Source organism: Nomascus leucogenys, chromosome 10, assembly GCF_006542625.1.
Source record: "Nomascus leucogenys isolate Asia chromosome 10, Asia_NLE_v1, whole genome shotgun sequence".
Lineage (NCBI taxonomy): Eukaryota > Metazoa > Chordata > Mammalia > Primates > Hylobatidae > Nomascus > Nomascus leucogenys.
Window position 1 is genome coordinate 54,356,892 of NC_044390.1, and position 17,307 is coordinate 54,374,198.

The 17,307-nt window shown below is 47.0% G+C and overlaps 1 protein-coding gene across 9 annotated transcripts in view; it reads right to left on the bottom strand.

The window, feature by feature from the left end:
- Positions 1-1,166: 1,166 nt before the first annotated feature.
- NWD1 (NACHT and WD repeat domain containing 1) overlaps positions 1,167-17,307 on the bottom strand; it is a 99,244-nt gene continuing 83,103 nt past the window's right edge. For 5 of the 9 annotated variants that reach the window (XM_030820507.1, XM_030820508.1, XM_030820510.1 and 2 more), the window contains 3 exons: positions 10,952-11,502; positions 6,196-6,301; positions 1,167-4,030 (listed from right to left, as the gene is read on the bottom strand). In XM_030820507.1, the coding sequence (XP_030676367.1) occupies positions 3,729-4,030; positions 6,196-6,301; positions 10,952-11,502 (959 nt within the window). In that variant the 3' untranslated portion in view covers positions 1,167-3,728. The remainder of the gene's footprint in view (positions 4,031-6,195; positions 6,302-10,951; positions 11,503-17,307) is intronic. The other 4 variants (XM_030820511.1, XM_030820515.1, XM_030820513.1 and 1 more) reach the window with 4 other exon arrangements.

Genomic DNA, 17,307 nt, shown 5'->3' on the forward strand with positions numbered 1-17,307 from the left:
ATGTGTGTGTGTGTGTATGTGTGTGTGTGTATATATATGTGTATATATATACACATATATATATTTGGTAAATATATATATATTTTGGTAAAGGGCCAGATTAGAAATATTTCTGATGGCCAGGCACCATGGAATCCCAACACACTGGTGAGATCACTTGAGCCCAGGAGTTGGAGACCAGCCTGGGCAATAAAGTGAGAACCCCTCTCTACAATAAATTTAAAAATTAACCAGGTGTGATGGTGCACACCTGTAGTTTCAGCTACTTGGGAGGCTGAGGCAGGAGGATCACTTGAGCTCAGAAGTTCAAGGCTGCAGTGACCCATGATCACACCACTGCACTCCAGCCTGGGCGACAGAGAAAGGCCCTGTCTGAAAAATAAAAAAGATATTAACTAACAATTAGTAATTCTCATAGGTGTGTGTGCTTATGTAGGAATATGACCTTCCTCAGACCTCCTTTGGGAGGCCAAGGGAGCACAGATCACTTGAGGTCAGGAGTTTAAGACCAGCCTGGCCAACATGGCAAAACCTCGTCTCTACAAAAAATACAAAAATTAGCTGGGCGTGGTGGCCTGTAGTCCCAGCTACTCAGGAGGCTGAGTCAGGAGAATCGCTTGAACCCAGGAGTCAGAGATTGCAATGAGCCGAGATCGCACCATTGCACTCTAGTCTGGCAACAGAGCAAGACCTTGTCCAAAAAAAAAAAAAAAGATAACAAAATATTATTTGTCTTCCAAAAGAAAAGAAAATAAGAAAAAAAAAAGAGAAAATATTATTCATCGTGATTGCTGAGCTTTTGGCAACCCTTAATTTTTTTTTTTTTTTTTTGAGACACAATCTCACTCTCTTGCCCAGGCTAGAGTGCAGTGGTGCAATCATAACTCACTACAGCCTTGATTGCCTGGGCTCAAGTGATCCTCCCACCTTGGCCTCCTGAGTAGCTAGGACTGCAGGTGTGCACCACCATGCCCAGCTAATTAAAAAAACTTTTTTTTTTTTTTTTTTTTTTTTTTGGAGAGACGGGGTCTCAAACTCCTGGGCTGAAGTGATCCTCCTGCCTTGGCCTCTGAAAGTCAAGCATTGACCAGCCAACTGTTAACCTTTCTTAGCAACCAAACTCAAACTCTTTCTCTAATAAATAAACACTGCAAAAGCTCCCAATATAAGCAATAATTTGTTGTAGCATTTTATTAGTAAGAAGTTATTTCCAATGTTTAAATTAGGATTTATCTACAAAACAATCAATTCTCACTGAGGCTGTTGAGATGGACACAGACATTTAAAATCAGAATTTTATTTTAAATAAAAATGGCAAAGAGTAGCTAATTTTTTCAGGGGCTCTCTTTGCAATTTAAGTGGGCTCTTCAGTTAAATGAAAATAGCAGAAGAATCCTAAATTATTAGGTTGATGCAAAATTAATTGTGGTTTTTGCCAGTACTTTTTTTTTTTTTTTTTTTTTTTGGAGACAGAGTCTCACTCTGTCACTTGTGCCGGAGTGCAGTGGTGTGATCTCGGCTCACTGCAACCTCTGCCTCCCGGGTTCAAGACGTTCTCCTGCCTCAGCCTCCCAAGTAGCTGGAATTGCAGGTGTACGCCACCACACCAGGCTAACTTTTGTATTTTTAGTAGAGACAGGGTTTCACCATGTTGACCGGGCTGCTCTTGAACACCTGGCCTCAAGTGATCCACTCACCTCAGCCTCCCAAAGTGCTGGGATTACAGGCATGAGCCACCGAAGCTTTTGCCATTATTATTATTATTATGAGATGGACTCTTGCTCTGTCACCCAGGCTGGAGTGCAGTGGCACAATCTCGGCTCACTGCAACCTCCACCTCCTGGATTCAAGCGATTCTCCTGACTTAGCCTCCTGAGTAACTGAGATTACAGGCGCTCACCACCATGCCTGGCTAATTTTTGTATTTTTAGTAGAGACAGGGTTTCACCATGTTGTCCAGGCTGGTCTCAAACTCCTGACCTCAGGTGATCTGCCTGCCTCGGCCTTCCAAAGCGCTGGGACCACAGGCATGAGCCACCTTGCCCAGCCGGTTTTTGCCATTATTTTTAATATTTTTAATGGCAAAAACCACAGTTACTTTTTGTACCAACCTTAGTAATCTTCAACACCTTAAAAGCTGCTGCCCAATACATCCAAGCATACATCTTAAAATTACAGTTTAAAATATTTTTAAATGAAATTTGACACTAACATTTGCAGAACTGCCAAAACCTGCCTTGGAAAACTGGTTTGGAAAACGGATGAATGAGACAGCAGTAGGGTCTTGTTCAGCTCAAAAGCCTCTGTTTCTAAGGTTGCTTTTATTGAGACTCTGCCGGGAATTCCACAGAGGGGAGAAGGGATAGCCACCTTGAAGATTTAGACTCTCCTAGCATTAAAGTAAAAGCCTGAGAAGACTGAGAAGGGCTTTTAGAAGGCTGTGGGCAAAGAAGAAATATCCACTTAAGTGGAATGAAAACAGTTTGACTGTTGAACTTGCACAAGGCAGATGGTTCAAAAGCAAAGCAGGGAGAGATCAGCAGCTCTTTCTACTTCCAAGAGCCTCCAGTTTTGAAGATTAAAAACCCACATGTTTATCCCAAAAGTTTGGGAGCCAGGGAATAGAGAAGGATGAACTATAACATGTTGATTGTTTTACTGCCAGCTTGAGTCCTGAACTCAGCTCATTAACCAAAGACGCACATGCCAAATGCACTATAGATACAAATTCAACCAATCGCCAACTTTAAAAGTCAGAACATTTTTGCATAAAAGTCTGGATTTCTGGCTTTGCTTATTACAACTGGAAGCACTGACAGCAGTGGGCTGGTTTGGCCATGGTGATTCTGGGCTAGAGTCAGGCTGCTCATACCTACCCTAGACACAATCTCTGCCTTCAACATATCCAGTCTCCATCTCTCCCTGCTGCTCACCCAGGCGCATGGAAGTATCTAGATTAGTCACTAGCTCCTGTGAACATTTGAGTGTGGTGCCTGTGGCAGTGATGGTTGTGCTCTGCAGACTGAAATTGGAGTGAGGTCTAACAGGAATGGGACAGAAGGCTCACTCTCAGAGCTCTTGCACCTTGGACTTGTGACCTGAATCAAATCATAACTACTTCCACAAGGTTCAGTTTCCTCATCTGTAAAATAGATGCAGAAACTCCTGCCCTCCCTAAAGTATGGGTTGTGATGAGGATCAGATGACAGTATCTAAAGCTTTATAAACTGTGAAGTTCTGTGGTCCACATCAGTGGTTTGCTGTATCTCACATTTATCCATTCCTCCTTCATCTGGTACCAAAACTCCAGTTTGCATCTCAGGAATAATCTCTTCTATTCTCAGTCCCAGTGGTGGACATTGGGTCAGTCCAGCCAACTGGAGCTCTGCATTCTCCCAGATACAACAGTTGGTTTAGGGCTAGGTGTATGGGCCAGTTGGGACCAATAGAGTTGAGGCTAGGACTGTTGGGAAAGAGAAGCTCTCTTTTCTATTGAAATTGGAGACAGCAGCACATTGGCCACCATATTGCTAACCTGGGGGTGGCAAGTCTGAGAATGAAAATGAGAAAGAGGAAAGAAGAATGGAAAGATGAGAAGAGGCAAGGTCTGGGTCACATAATCTGAAGCCATGGGCTCAGATATACACCAGCAAACATGTTCTTTTTGCTTTAACCAGATTAAATGGGACTAACTCATTGGAGTCCCATATCCCCACAAGTTTTTTTTTTTACACTATCAGGCAGACTTGTGAGCATTTGTTTGATTTGGTTTCATTTCCCTGGGCATTCTCTGACTCCAAGTCCTGGGGAGCTCCTGCAGCTGCAACTAGCTCCTCTCTCTGCCTGGATTTGACCATCCACACTGCCTTCTTGAAGTTCGTAAGAGAGTCCTGAGGCAAGGCCCTTGCTGAAAGGCACTGGAAATGCTCTCGGATCAGATAACCGTGCCTGGTGGGGGCAATGAAGCCACCAGTGGTTGGGATGATTCTGTTTACCACAGCATGGACAAACTGGACCGTCAGCAGGGTGCCTGTAAGGGTGAAGAGAAGGACACAAATGAGAAAAATTGGGTGTAGAGGTCCAATCCTACACATTCTAGAGTTGGCTGCATGGAATAAAATTCCAGCTATGCCCTCTACTAACTTTGGCATGACATTTATTAGGCCAAAGAGTCCTCTATGATAACAGAACCTACACCTGCTCAGGGCGATTTTTAAGATTGAAAGGCATCATGCAGGTCATGTGTTTAGTGTAGGTTTTTGGCCCAGAGTAAGCTCAGTAAATATTATTGTTGAAGGAGAAGTAAGAGAGATGTTGAACCGGCCCAGGATGGGCTTTTAAGGCCACAATCCTCAACCTTCAGCTTCTGAGCCATCTGTAACTTTATACCAGTTATATATATCTTTGCTACAGCACATTATACTACAATTATAGTGTTATAGTTTACTATGTATCAGATTACAGTGTATTCAACTACAATGTATTAGGCTCCACCTGATATTTATTCCCTTGTTTTGTGACCTTGGGCAAGTTTCCTAATCTCTCTGATCCCCAGCTTCTTCATTGTCAAACAAGGATAGCAATGATACTTATCTCCTACCAGTGTCATAAGGGTTCAAAGAGGTAATACACAATGAGTGCCTTTTCTATAGGAGACAGTGTAAGAAAGTGACAAAGGTGTACTGAAATCAGGCAGGTCAGCTTCAAACCTAAGCCTACTAGTTACTCACTGTGTGACCCTGGGCAAGTCTGCCAGCCTCTCAGAGCCTCAGTTTTTGCTCTGTAAATGGGAGTGAGTGTTGAGAGAGTTAAATGACTTAAGGACAGTACCCAGTATACAATAAATGTTAACTCATTTTTTTTTTGACAGGGTCTCACTCTGTTGCCCAGGCTGGAGTGCAGTGGTGCTATCATGGCTCACTGCAGCCTCAATCTCCCATGCCTCGACCTCCCATGATCACTTTATCCTCCTGAGTAGCTGGGACTACAAGCATGTACCACCATGCCTGGATAATTTTTAATTTTTTTTTTTTTGTAGAGACAGAGTCTTGCTATGTTGTCCAGACTAGCCTTGAACTCCTGGCCTCAAGCAGTCCTCCTACATCGGCCTCCCAAAGTGCTGGGATTGCAGGCTTGAGCCACTGCACACAGCCAATGTTAACTCTTGCTAAGACCTTAGCATAATACTGAGCAGACCAAGAGACATGGTGTTTTCAAAGTGGTTGGTCTTAAAACAGGCTGCTTCTGGCCAGGCGTGGTGGCTCACACCTCTAATCCCAGCACTTTGGGAGGCCGAGGTGGGTGGATCACCCAAGGTCAGGAGTTTAAGACCAGCCTGGCCAACATGGTGAAACCCCACCTCTACTCAAAATACAAAAATTAGCTGGGTGTGATGGTGGGTGCCTGTAATCCCAGCTACTTGGGAGGCTGAGGCAGGAGAATCACTTGAACCCGGGAGGCAGAAACTGCAGTGAGCTGAGATTGCACCACTGCACTCCAGCCTGGGTGACAGAGTGAGACTCCCTCTCAAAAACAAAAAACAGAAAACAAAAACAGGCTGCTTCTAACATCTATAAGGCCTGGGGGCAAAGAATGAAATAAGACCGACATCCTAGAAGACCCAATATATAAACACTGCAATTCTAGGGAATAAACTATTAAATAGAATATGCTGTGTCCTCTTATATTGATGAAGGAACCCTCACAAACACCTGGAAGGCTGGGAACAGATTGAGAATTCTTGGGCACCTCGGGGTTCTATGCTGGAATGTAGTGATGTAACCAGCCCCCACTGGGCTCGTTACTAGTGTGACTTGATCCTCTTCTCTTCTCACGCTTCTCAGCTCCATCTCACAACCAGCTCAGACACCCAAACTCCGTCCATACCACCCCGTGGCTACTCCTGAGCCCAGAAGTGCACACACCAGGAGGAGTCTATCCTCGGAAGGATGGCTGTATGCAGGAAGCCTGTGCATGTCCTAATGAAAACTCAAGGGAGGGAGTTCTCGAACTCCAGAGCATGGGTCTAGAAGAGGGATTGTGGGCCCTTTGCCTTTGCCTGCAGACACCTTCCTAAAAGCTAAGGGATGCAGCTAGAGGTGGCCAGAGCAGGGCCCTGTAATACCCAGGACCCAGATCAGAGCCTTTTCTCTCCAGATCAAAGCCCAATCCTGCCCTAAAAGCAAAATGACTCACCATCCAGCACACTCCAAACAAGTATAGAGCGATCCTTTAAGCCCACATACACGTACTTGTCATCCTTGGAGAAGCAAGCACATTGGACCCCTCTGCAGTAAGAACTCTGTTGAAAACAGACAATATGATCTCTCTTTTTCTTGGGTTTTTTGGTTGTTTGTTTCTTTGTTTGTTTTTGAGATGGAGTTTCACTCTTGGTGCCCAGGCTGGAGTGCAGTGGTGTGATCTTGGCTCACTGCAACCTCCGCCTCCCAGGTTCAAGTGATTCTCCTGCCTCAGCCTCCTGAGTAGCTAGGATTACAGGCATGAGCCACCATGCCCGGCTAATTTTTGTATTTTGAGTACAGACGGAGTTTCATCAGGTTGGCCAGGCTGATCTCCAACACCTCACCTCAGATAATCCACCAGCCTTGGTCTCCCAAAGTGCTAGGATTACAGGTGTGAACCACGATGCCCGACCCAGACAATATGATCTTGATTCCAAACTGAAAGATACCCAGCAAACCAGCCCCAGGGAACCAGGTATTTTTTTGTTTTTGAACAGGTCTGACCCAGGATAGAGTGCAGTGATGCTATCTTGGCTTGACTGAAACCTCCGCCTCCTGGGTTCAAGCTATCCTCCTGCCTCAACCTCTCGAGTAGCTGGGATTACAGGTGTGTGCTACCACACCCGGCTAATTTTTGTATTTTTAGTAGAGATGGGGTTTCACCATGTTGCCCAGGCTGGTCTTGAACTGACCTCAAGTGATCTGTCTGCCTCAGCCTCCCAAAGTGCTGGGATTACAGGCATGAGCCACTGTGCCCATTTTTTGTTTGTTTGTTTTTGTTGTTGTTGTTTTATTGTTTGGTTTTTGTTTTTTGCTTTTTGGTTTTTTTTTTTGTGATGGAATCTCGCTCTGTTGCCCAGGCTGAGGTGCAGTAGCCTGATCTTGCCTCACTGCAACCTCTGTGTCCTGGGTTTAAGCGATTCTTCTGCCTCAGCCTCCCAAGTAGCTGGGACTACAGGCTCCTGCCACCATGTCCAGCTAATTGTTGTATTTTTAGTAGAGATGGGGTTTCATCATGTTGGCTAGGCTGATACCAAACTCCTGACCTCAGAACCAGGCTTTGAAGCACCCCACAGGGGGATGGATTCAATGAAAACCTGGAGGGATGGGCAGCACAGATATTACCCCAACCCAGGCACACCTCCATAGAGATTGGATAGAAACGTTTAGAGACATTATGCATTGGAAAGGAACAATGTAGGACTCAATTTCTTTTTCTTTTTCCTTTTCTTTTCTCTTTTTTTTTTTTTTTTTTTTTTTTTTTTTTTCTGAGACAGAGTCTCACTCTTGCTGCCCTGGCTGGAGTGGAATATCACAATCTTGGCTCACTGCAACCTCCGGCTCCTGGGTTCAAGCGATTCTCTTGCCTCGGCCTCCCAAGTAGCTGGGATTACAGGCATGTGCCACCATGCCCAGCTAATTTTTGTATTTTTATGAGAGATGAGGTTTCACCATGTTGGTCAGGCTGGTCTTGAACTCCTGACCTCAACTGATCCACCCCCCCTCAGCCTCCCAAAGTGCTGGGATTACAGGCATGAGCCACTGTGCCTGTTCCCAATTTCTTTTTTTGATGGGGATTCAATTTCTTAAATTACTTTGGTTATACGGATGTTAGCTATGATTGTATTTAATTAAAAGCTATGTGCTAATGCCACATGGAATCCTGGATTGGATTCTAGAATGGAAAAAAGGAACGAATTGAAAAGCTGGTAAGATTCCAATAAAGGCTGGACGTGATAGCTCACACCTGTAATCCCAGCACTTTGGGAAGCCAAGGTGGGTGGGTGAAACCCTGTCTCTACAAAAAAATAAAAAATTAGCCAGGTGCAGTGGTGCATGCCTGTAGTCCCAGCTACTTAGGAGGCTGAGGTGGAAGAATCACCTGAACCCAGGAGGCGGAGGCTGCAGTGAACTATGACTGCACCACTGCACTACAGCCTGGGTGACAGAGTAAGACCCTGCCTCAAAAAAATAAAATAAAATAAATTAATTAATAAATAACAAAAAATAAAAATAAGAAGATTCCCATAAGGTCGACAGTTTAATTAATAGTACTGTTCACATGTTAATTTCTTCGTTTTTGTTTATTAGTTAGTTTTGCTTGAGAGACAGAATCTTGTATTGTCGTCCAGGCTGGAGTACAGTGGCAAGATCATAGCTCACTACCGCCTCAAACTCCAGGGCTCAATCGATCCTCCCGCCTCAGCCTCCTAACTAGCTGGGACTACAGGCACACACCTCCACACCTGGCTAATTTTTTTTCTAGAGACGGGATCTTGCTGTGTTGCTGAGGCTGGTCTTGAAATCCTGAGCTCAAGCAATCCTCCTGCCTCGGCCTCCCAAAGTGCTGGGATTACAGGCATGAGTCGCTGCACCTAATCTAGACTTACAAGGCCTTTTTCTTTTTTTTTTTTGAGACAGAGTCTCACTCTGTTGCCCAGGCTGGAGTGCAGTGGCATGATCTCGGCTCACTGCAGCCTCTGCCTTCCAGGTTCCAGCGATTCTCCTGCCTCAGCCTCCCAGGTAGCTGGGATTACAGGCACATGCCACCATGCAGGGCTAATTTTTGTATTTTTAGTAGAGACAGAGTTTCACCATGTTGGCTATGCTGGTCTCGATCCCCTGACCTCAGGTGATCCGCCCGCCTCAGCCTCCCAAAGTGCTGGGATTACAGGTGTGAGCCATGGTGCCCAGCCTTACATGGCCTTCTTAAGCAGCAGCCCTTGCCTTTTACTGAGCATCAAGGAAACGTCAGGAGCTCTCCTAGGAACAAGGGAAACTTCAGCGAGCAAAACACACACACAAAAAAACCTTTTGCCCAGACAGAGCTCACTGTGTCTTCCCAACTAGAAAGTGACTCCAAGACATGGGATAGTGTCTCCCTGTGACCAGGGAGATAGAAAGGGGTGATAGGAAAGCAACCCTTCGTGATAGAACGGGGACCTGGCAGAGGTTTTTCAATAAATATCAGTTGGATAAAGAAATAGCACGGAGCAGCCAGGCGCAGTGGCTCACGCCTGTAATCCCAGCACTTTGGGAGGCCAAGGTGGGCAGATCACAAGGTCAGGAGATCGAGACCATCCTGGCTAACACGGCAAAACCCCATCTCTACCAAAAAAAATACAAAAAAATTAGCCAGGCATGGTGGCGGGCGCCTGTAGTCCCAGCTACTCGGGAGGCTGAGGCAGGAGAATGGCATAAACCCGGGAGACAGAGCTTGTAGTGAGCCGAGATCACGCCACTGCACTCCAGCCTGGGCAACAGAGCAAGACTCCATCTCAAAAATAAAATAAAATAAAGAAATAGTACAGAGACAGGATTAGGGTGAAGACAGTGAAGCAGCACTAAGCCAGCCCAGGATTTGATCCAGTTTTTACCTATAATGTTGAGATTTTGTTCTTCGTGGAATTTTGGTATTCATTTTAGATTTTTTAAAATATTGCATTAAAATGTTACTTCTTGGCCAGGTGCAGTGGCTCAAACCTGTAATCCCAGCACTTTGGGAGGTCAAGGCGGGTCACTTGAGGCCAGGAGTTCAGCCTGGACAACATGGCAAAACCCCTTCTCTACTAAAAACAAAAAACTTAGCTGGGCATGGTGGTGCTTATCTGTAATCCCAGCTACTTGGGAGGTTGAGGTAGGAGAGTCGCTGGAACCGGGGAGGCTGCAGTGAGCTGAGATTGCACCACTGCATTCCAGCCTGGGTGACAGAGCAAGACTCCATCTCAAAAAAAAAAAAATTATTTATCTTCATTGCTGGGTTTTTGTTTTTTGTTTTCTTGAAACAGGCCTTGCTCTATCACCCAGGCTAGAGGGCAGTGGCATCCAGGCTCAATCAATCCTTCCACCTCAGCCCTCTAAGTAGCTGGATCACAGGTGCACACCACCATGCCCAGCTAATTTTTGTATTTGTTTGTAGAGATAAGGTCTCCCTATGTTGCCCAGGCTGGTCTCCAGCTCCTGGCCTCAAGTGATCCTCCTGCCTGGGCCTCCCAAAGTGCCAGGTGAGCCACTGCACCTGGCCTACCATTGCTGAGCTTTTTGGTACTCCTTTGAACTTTGTAGCCAGGTCCGGTGGGTCATGCCTGAAATCCCAGTGCTTTGGGAGGCTGAGGCAGGAGGATCACTTGAGGCCAGGAGATTGAGGCTGCAATGAGCTATGATTGTGCCACTGTACTATAGCCTTGTGACAGTGGGGTCCCTCTCTCTTTAAAAAAACAATGAAAACCAAAAAAAACTTTGCTTCTGAGACAAATGCCTCACTTTTCTTTTTTTTTCTTTTTTTTCTTTTTTTTTTTTTTTAGACGGAGTGTCTGTAGTCAGGCTGGAGTGCAGTGGTGTGATCTTGGCTCACTGCAACCTCTGCCCCCCAATTTCAAGCGATTCTCCTGCCTCAGCCCCGCAAATAGCTGGGATTACAAGCATGCAACACCATGCCTGGCTAATTTTTGTATTTTTAGTAGAGACGGGGTTTCACCATGTTGGCCAGGCTGGTCTCGAGCTCCCGATCTCAGGTGATCCGCCCGCCTCAGCCTCCGAAAGTACTGGGATTACAGGCGTGAGCCACTGCGCTTGACCAAGTGCCTCATTTTCTTCACCCTAGTCCCATCCTGGTCGATGGCCCATGGTGTGTGCTTAGTAAATGATGGCTATCTATTGGTTTTCCAATGCCTGGGTTTAGTATGAACATGGGGAGGCGGGCCACGCACCGTGTAGCTCATCTCGAATTTCCACTTGCGTGCCTGCAGGTCCCAGAGACACAGCAGGGCATCCTCAGACCCGCTGACCACCAGCTGCTCCTTGTGGCTGACCTCCACACAGGCAACTCGGCTCCTGTGGGCCTCCAAGGGAAACACTTTGGAATTTGCACACTCGTAAAGAAAGAGGTCCCCGTTGGTCATGCCGTAGACCACACGGTAGTCCGTCAGAATGGCCACGTTGGAGAGGGTCTCAGGCAGCTGGGTATAAAAGGTGTACCTTGGCCCATCGATGACTGGGCAGGGGTCCCCGGGGGTGATGTCCAGCACCAGGACGATGTTGTCATAGGCGATGGCCAGGCGGTCCTCGCACTTGCTCAGGGACATGCAGTTGACGGCTTTCCGGGCCTCGGGAGGGGGAATGCATATCACGTCCTGCCTGGAATTCAGGGGGAACACAAGGACGACCCCCGACACAAGGCCCGTAAATAGGAGCTTGCGCTGCTCAGCAACCTCCAGACACCTGACCTCACTGGAGGTGTCCAGGGAATCTTGTTCCTCGCCTGCCAGGGAAGAAAAATGAGAATGACTTACACTGAGAGTGAATCACAGCAGCCCTGCTTCCCTGGTGGCTTTTGTAGTTTTGTTTTGTTTTTGAGATGGAGTCACACTCTGTTGCCCAGGCTGTAGTGCAATAGCACGATCTCGGGTCACCATAATCTCCGCCTCCCGGATTCAAGCAATCCTCCTGCCTCAGCAACCCAAGTAGCTGGGATTACAGGTGTGTGCCACCACGCCCAACTAATTTTGTATTTTTAGTAGAGATGGGGTTTCTCCATGTTGGCCAAGCTGGTCTCGAACTCCCAACCTCAGATGATCCACCCACCTTGGCCTCCCAAAGTGCTGGGATTACAGGCATGGGCCACCACACCCAGCCTGGTGTTCATATTTTTTTCTTTTTCTTTTTTTTTTGGAGACAGTATTGCTCTGTCTGCCAGGCTGGAGTGCAGTGGCGAGACTGAAGCTCACTGCAGCCTCCAACTCCTGGACTCAAGCGATTCTCCTGCCTCAGCCTCCTGAGTAGCTGGGACTACAGGCGCCCACCACTGTGCCCTATTAATTTTTTTATTTTTTATTTTTTTTAGATGGAGTCTGGCTTTGTTGTCCAGGCTGGAGTGCAGTGGCACAATCTCGGCTCACTGTAACCTCTGCCTCCCAGATTCCAGCAGTTCTCCCAACTCAGCCTCCCGGGTAGCTGGAACTAGAGGTGCACGCCACCACGCCTAGCTTATTTTTTTGTATTTTTAGTAGAGACGGGGTTTCACTATATTGGCCAGGCTGGTGTTGAACTCCTGACCTCAAGTGATCCGCCTGCCTCGGCCTCCCAAAGTGCTGGGATTACAGACATGAGCCATCGCGTCCAGCCTATTTATGTATTTATTTATTAAGAGACGGAGTCTCGTTCTGTTGCTGGGCTGGAGTGCAGTGGTGCGATCATGGCTCACTGCAGCCTCAATCTCCTGGGCTCAAGTGATTTTCCCATCTCAGCCCCCCAAGTAACTGGGACTACAGGCTCGGGCCACCACACCCAGCTAATTTTTGTAGAGACTGGATTTCACCATGTTGCCCAGGCTGTTCTTGAACTCCAGGGCTCAAATGATCCTCCCACCTTTGCCTCCCAAAGTACTGGGATTACAGGCATAAGCCACCATGAATTGTCCCATCTTGAAGCAAGGGGGCCAGACTTTTGTATTCCCACATCAGGCAGTCATTGACTGGGGCCATTTCAGTGGGCAATTCCCAGGAGTAAAATGAAGGTGGGGGCACCCTTGGGTCTGCGAGAATTGGACAGTGAGGGATTTCTGAGTTTCTCACCAACGGCACTTGGCACAGTCCTGCTGGGAGGATAGAGGTATAGAAACTCCTCGTTAATGGCAGGGTGCAGTGACTGACACCTGTAATCCAAGCACTTTGGGAGGCCGAGGTGGATGGATCACCTGAGGTCAGGAGTTTGAGACCAGCCTGGCCAACATGGCAAAACACTGTCTCTACCAAAAATACAAAAATTAACCAGGCGTGGAGGCAGGCACCTGTAATTCCAGCTACTTGGAAGGGAGGCTGAGGCAGGAGATTGCTTGAACCCAGGAGGTGGAGGTTGCAGTGAGTCAAGATCACACCACTGCACTCCAGCCTCGGCAACAGATGGAGACTCCCTCTCAAAAAAAAAAAAAAAAAAAAAAAAAAAAAAGAAAAAGAAAAAGAAAAAAGAAGCTCCTTGTTAATGATGAAATAATAGGAGAAAGGAATCCTGATTTTCAAGCTGATTCTCAACTTCATTCAGTCATTAATTTGGCAAACATTTTTAGAGTAACAGCCCACTAGGCAAAGCTCTGGGGGTTGGCAGGGAGCAAGTCAAGTGAGGTTACAATTCTCGAGGTGCTTGTTTGCTAGTTGCAGGGTGAACCAGGGCCCAAGGAAATGGAGAGATGCCAGGTGCAGTGGCTCATGCCTGTAATCCCATCTATTCAGGAGGCTGAAGTGAGAGGATGGCTTGAGACCAGGAGTTCAAGGCCAGTCTGAGCAAAAGAGTGAGACCCCTGTCTCTGCAAAAACATTAAAAAATTAACCAGGTGTGGTGATGCGCGCCTCTAATCCCAGCACTTTGGGAGGCTGAGGCAGGCAGATTGCTTGAGCCCAGGAGGTGAAGACCACCCTGGGCAACACAGAAAGACCCTGTCTCTACAAAACACACAAAATTTGTCTGGGCACAGTGGCTCATGCCTGTAATCCCAGCACTTTGGGAGGCCGAGGCAGGCGGATCACTTGAGGTCAGGAGTTCGAGACCAGCCTGGCCAACATGGGGAAACCCCATCTCTACTAAAAATACAAAAATTAGCACAGGCATTGTGTTGCACACCTGTAATCTCAGCTACTCAGGAGGCTGAGGCAGAATTGCTTGAACCCGGGAGGCGGAGGTTGCAGTGAACTGACATCACACCACTGCACTCCAGCCTGGGTGACAGAGCGAGACTCCATCTCAAACAAAACAATACAACAGAAATAAAATAAAATAAAAATAAATAAATAAATAAATATTTTAAAAAAATTTAAAAGTCTCCAGGAGACAGGCATGGTGGTGCACCTGTGGTTCCAGCTACTCAGGAGGCTGAGGCAGGAAGATAGCTTGAGCCCAGGAGTTCGAGGCTGCACTGAGCCGTCATTGTACCTCTTCACTCCAGCCTAGGCAGTGGAGTGAGCCCTGTGTCTTAAATAAGACAGAACAACAAAAAAAGAGGCCCCAGGGAGCTTCTTTGTCCCTTTCTACCATGTGAGGACAAAGAAAATCTGGCCATCCATGACCCAGAAAGAGGACACTCACCAGATACCGAATTGAAAAAAAAATTATTTTAACCCAAGACACCAAAGTTGCTGGCACCTTGATCTTGGACTCCCCAGCCTCCTCCAGAAATATGATAAATAAATTTCTGTTCTTTCTTTAAACTAAAAAAAAAAAAACCAGAGAGACAGGGTCTCTGTTGCCCAAGCTGGAGTGCAGTGGCATTATCATAGCTCACTGCAGCCTTGAACTCCCCAGCTCAAGCAATCCTCCTGCCTCAGACTCTGGAGTAACTAGGACTACAGGTGTATACCACCAAGCCTGATACCTTTTAAATTTTTTTGTAGAGGTGGGGTCTCACTATGTTGCCCAGGCTGGTCTCGAACTGCTGGTCTCGAACTTCTGGCCTCAAGTGATCCTCTCTCCGCAGCCTCCCAAAGTGCTGGGATTACAGGCATGAGCCACCACGCCTGGCCCCATTTGCTGTTCTTTCTAAGCCACCCAAACTATGGCATTCTGTTATAGCGGCCAGAATTGACTAAGACTTGTGCTGTGCCTCTTCCAGGGCTCCCCATGGAATGAGGCTGAGGGGGACTTTAGCTGAGCCTGCATTCTTGCCCAACCCTTTCCCCCGCCAGCCCTGTTTTCTCATCCCCCTCTGGGGTTCTCCTGGAAACACCCCTCAATACATCACTTGTGCAAATATCCTCATCACAGACGCAGCTTCTAGGTAACCTGAATTAAAACATGCCAAACAAAAACAACAAGACTGCCAACTACCTCATACAGAAAATGTATAAAATGAAATCCTGTTTTTGACCAGCTACTTTCTTTTTTTTTTTTTTTTTCCAGGGGGTGGAGTCTCACTCTGTTGCCAAGGCTGGAGTGCAGTGGTATGGTCTTGGCTCACTGCAGCCTCCACCTCCCAGGTTCAAGCAATTATCCTGCCTCAGCCTCCCCAGTAGCTGGGATTACAGGCATGCACCACCATGCCCAGATAATTTTTTTTTTTTTTTAAGTAGAAATGGGGTTTCGCCATGTTGGCCAGTCTGGTCTCCAACTCGTGACCTCAAATGATCCACCCACCTCAGCCTCCCAAAGTGCTGGGATTACAGGTGTGAGCCACCACGCCCCGCCATGACTAGCTGCTTTCCACCTGATTGAAGTTATAGGCGTCTTATGGACTGAAGATTTGTGTCACCCCACAAATTCCTATGTTAAAATCATCACCCTCCATGGGATGGTATTAGGAGCTGGGGCCTGTCTTAGTTCATTGGTGTTGCTAATGAAAGCCTGTTTTTGACTAGCCACTTTCTACCTGATTGAAGTTATAGGAATCTTATGGACTGAAGATTTGTGTTCCCTCCCACCACCAAATTCCTATTTCAAAATCCTCACTCCCCATAGGATGGTATTAGGAGCTGGGGCCTGTCTAAGTCTGTTGGTGTTGCTATGAAGGACTACCTGAGGCTGGGTAACTGACATGGTTTGGCTGTGTCCCCACCCAAATCTCATTTTGAATTGTAATAATTCCCACAGGTCAAGGCCAAGGCCAGGTGGAGATAATTGAATCATGGAGGCAGTCTCCCCCATACTGTTCTTGTGGTAGCAAATAAGTCTCATGAGATCTGATGATTTTGTAAAGGGCAGTTCCCCTGCACACACTCTCTTGCCTGATGCCATGTAAGATGTGACTTTGCTCCTCATTTGCCTTCTGCCATGATTGTGAGGCCTTCCCAGCCATGTGGAACTGTGAGTCCATTAAACCTTTTTCCTTTACAAATTACCCAGTCTCAGGTATGTCTTTTTTTTTTTTTTTTTTTTTTTTTTTGAGACAGAGTCTGACTCTTGCCCAGGCTGGAGTGCAGTGGCAAGATCTTGGCTCACTGCCACCGCCACCTCCTGGGTTCAAGTGATTTCCGGCTAAGTTTTGGAATTTTAGTAGAGACAGGGTTTCACCATGTTGGCAGGCTGGTCTCGAACTCCTGACCTCAAATGATCCACCTGCGTAGGCCTCCCAAAGTGCTAGAATTACAGGCATGAGCCACCATGCCCGGCCTCACATATGTCTTTATTAGCAGTGTGAGAACAGACTAATACAGTAATGCATAATTATGAATAAGAGGTTTATGTGACTCATTGTTCTTCAGGCTGTACAGGAAGCATGGTGCCAGCCTCTGCTTCTGGCGAAGGCCCCAGGCTGCTGCTTCTTAATACGAAAGGTGAAGGGGGTTGGGGTGTGCAGAGGTCATACGGCCAGAGGAAGAAAGAGAGAGGGAAGTGCCACCTTCCTTTTTTTTTTTTTTTTAAATTGAGATAGGGTCTTGCTGTGTCACCTAGGCTGGAGTGCAGTGGTGCAATCACAGTTCACTGCAGCCTCAAATTCCTGGGCTCAAGCGATCCTCCTGCCTCCATCTCTCAAGTAGCTGAGACTACAGGTGAATACCACCATGCCCAACTAATTATTTTTATTTTTATTTTTATTTATTTATTTATTTATTTTTGAGACAGAGTCTTGCTCTGTCGCCCAGGCTGGAGTGCAATGGTGCACACTGCAACCTCTGCCTGCTGGGCTCAAGCGATTCTCCTGCCTCAGCCTCCTGAACAGCTGGGATTACAGGTGCCCGCCTGTAATTACAGGTACCCCGCTAATTTTTGTGTTTTTAGTAGAGATGGGGTTTCACCATGTTGGCCAGGCTAGTCTTGAACTCCTGACCTCGTAATCCACCCACCTCAGCCTCCCAAAGTGCTGGGACTACAGGCATGAGCCACCACGGCCGGCCATTATTTTTATTTTTATTGAAGACAGGGTCCATGTTGCCCAGGCTGGTCTCCAACTCCCGGCCTCAAGCAATCTTCCTGTTTCTGCCTCCTGAGTAGCTGGGGTCAGGTTCTTTTTAACAACCTCACAAGAACTAACAGAGTAAGACTCACCACCACCATTCACCACCAACACTCACCACCACCACCACTCACCACCACCACCACCCACCACCACTCACCACCACCACCACTCACCACTCACCACCAC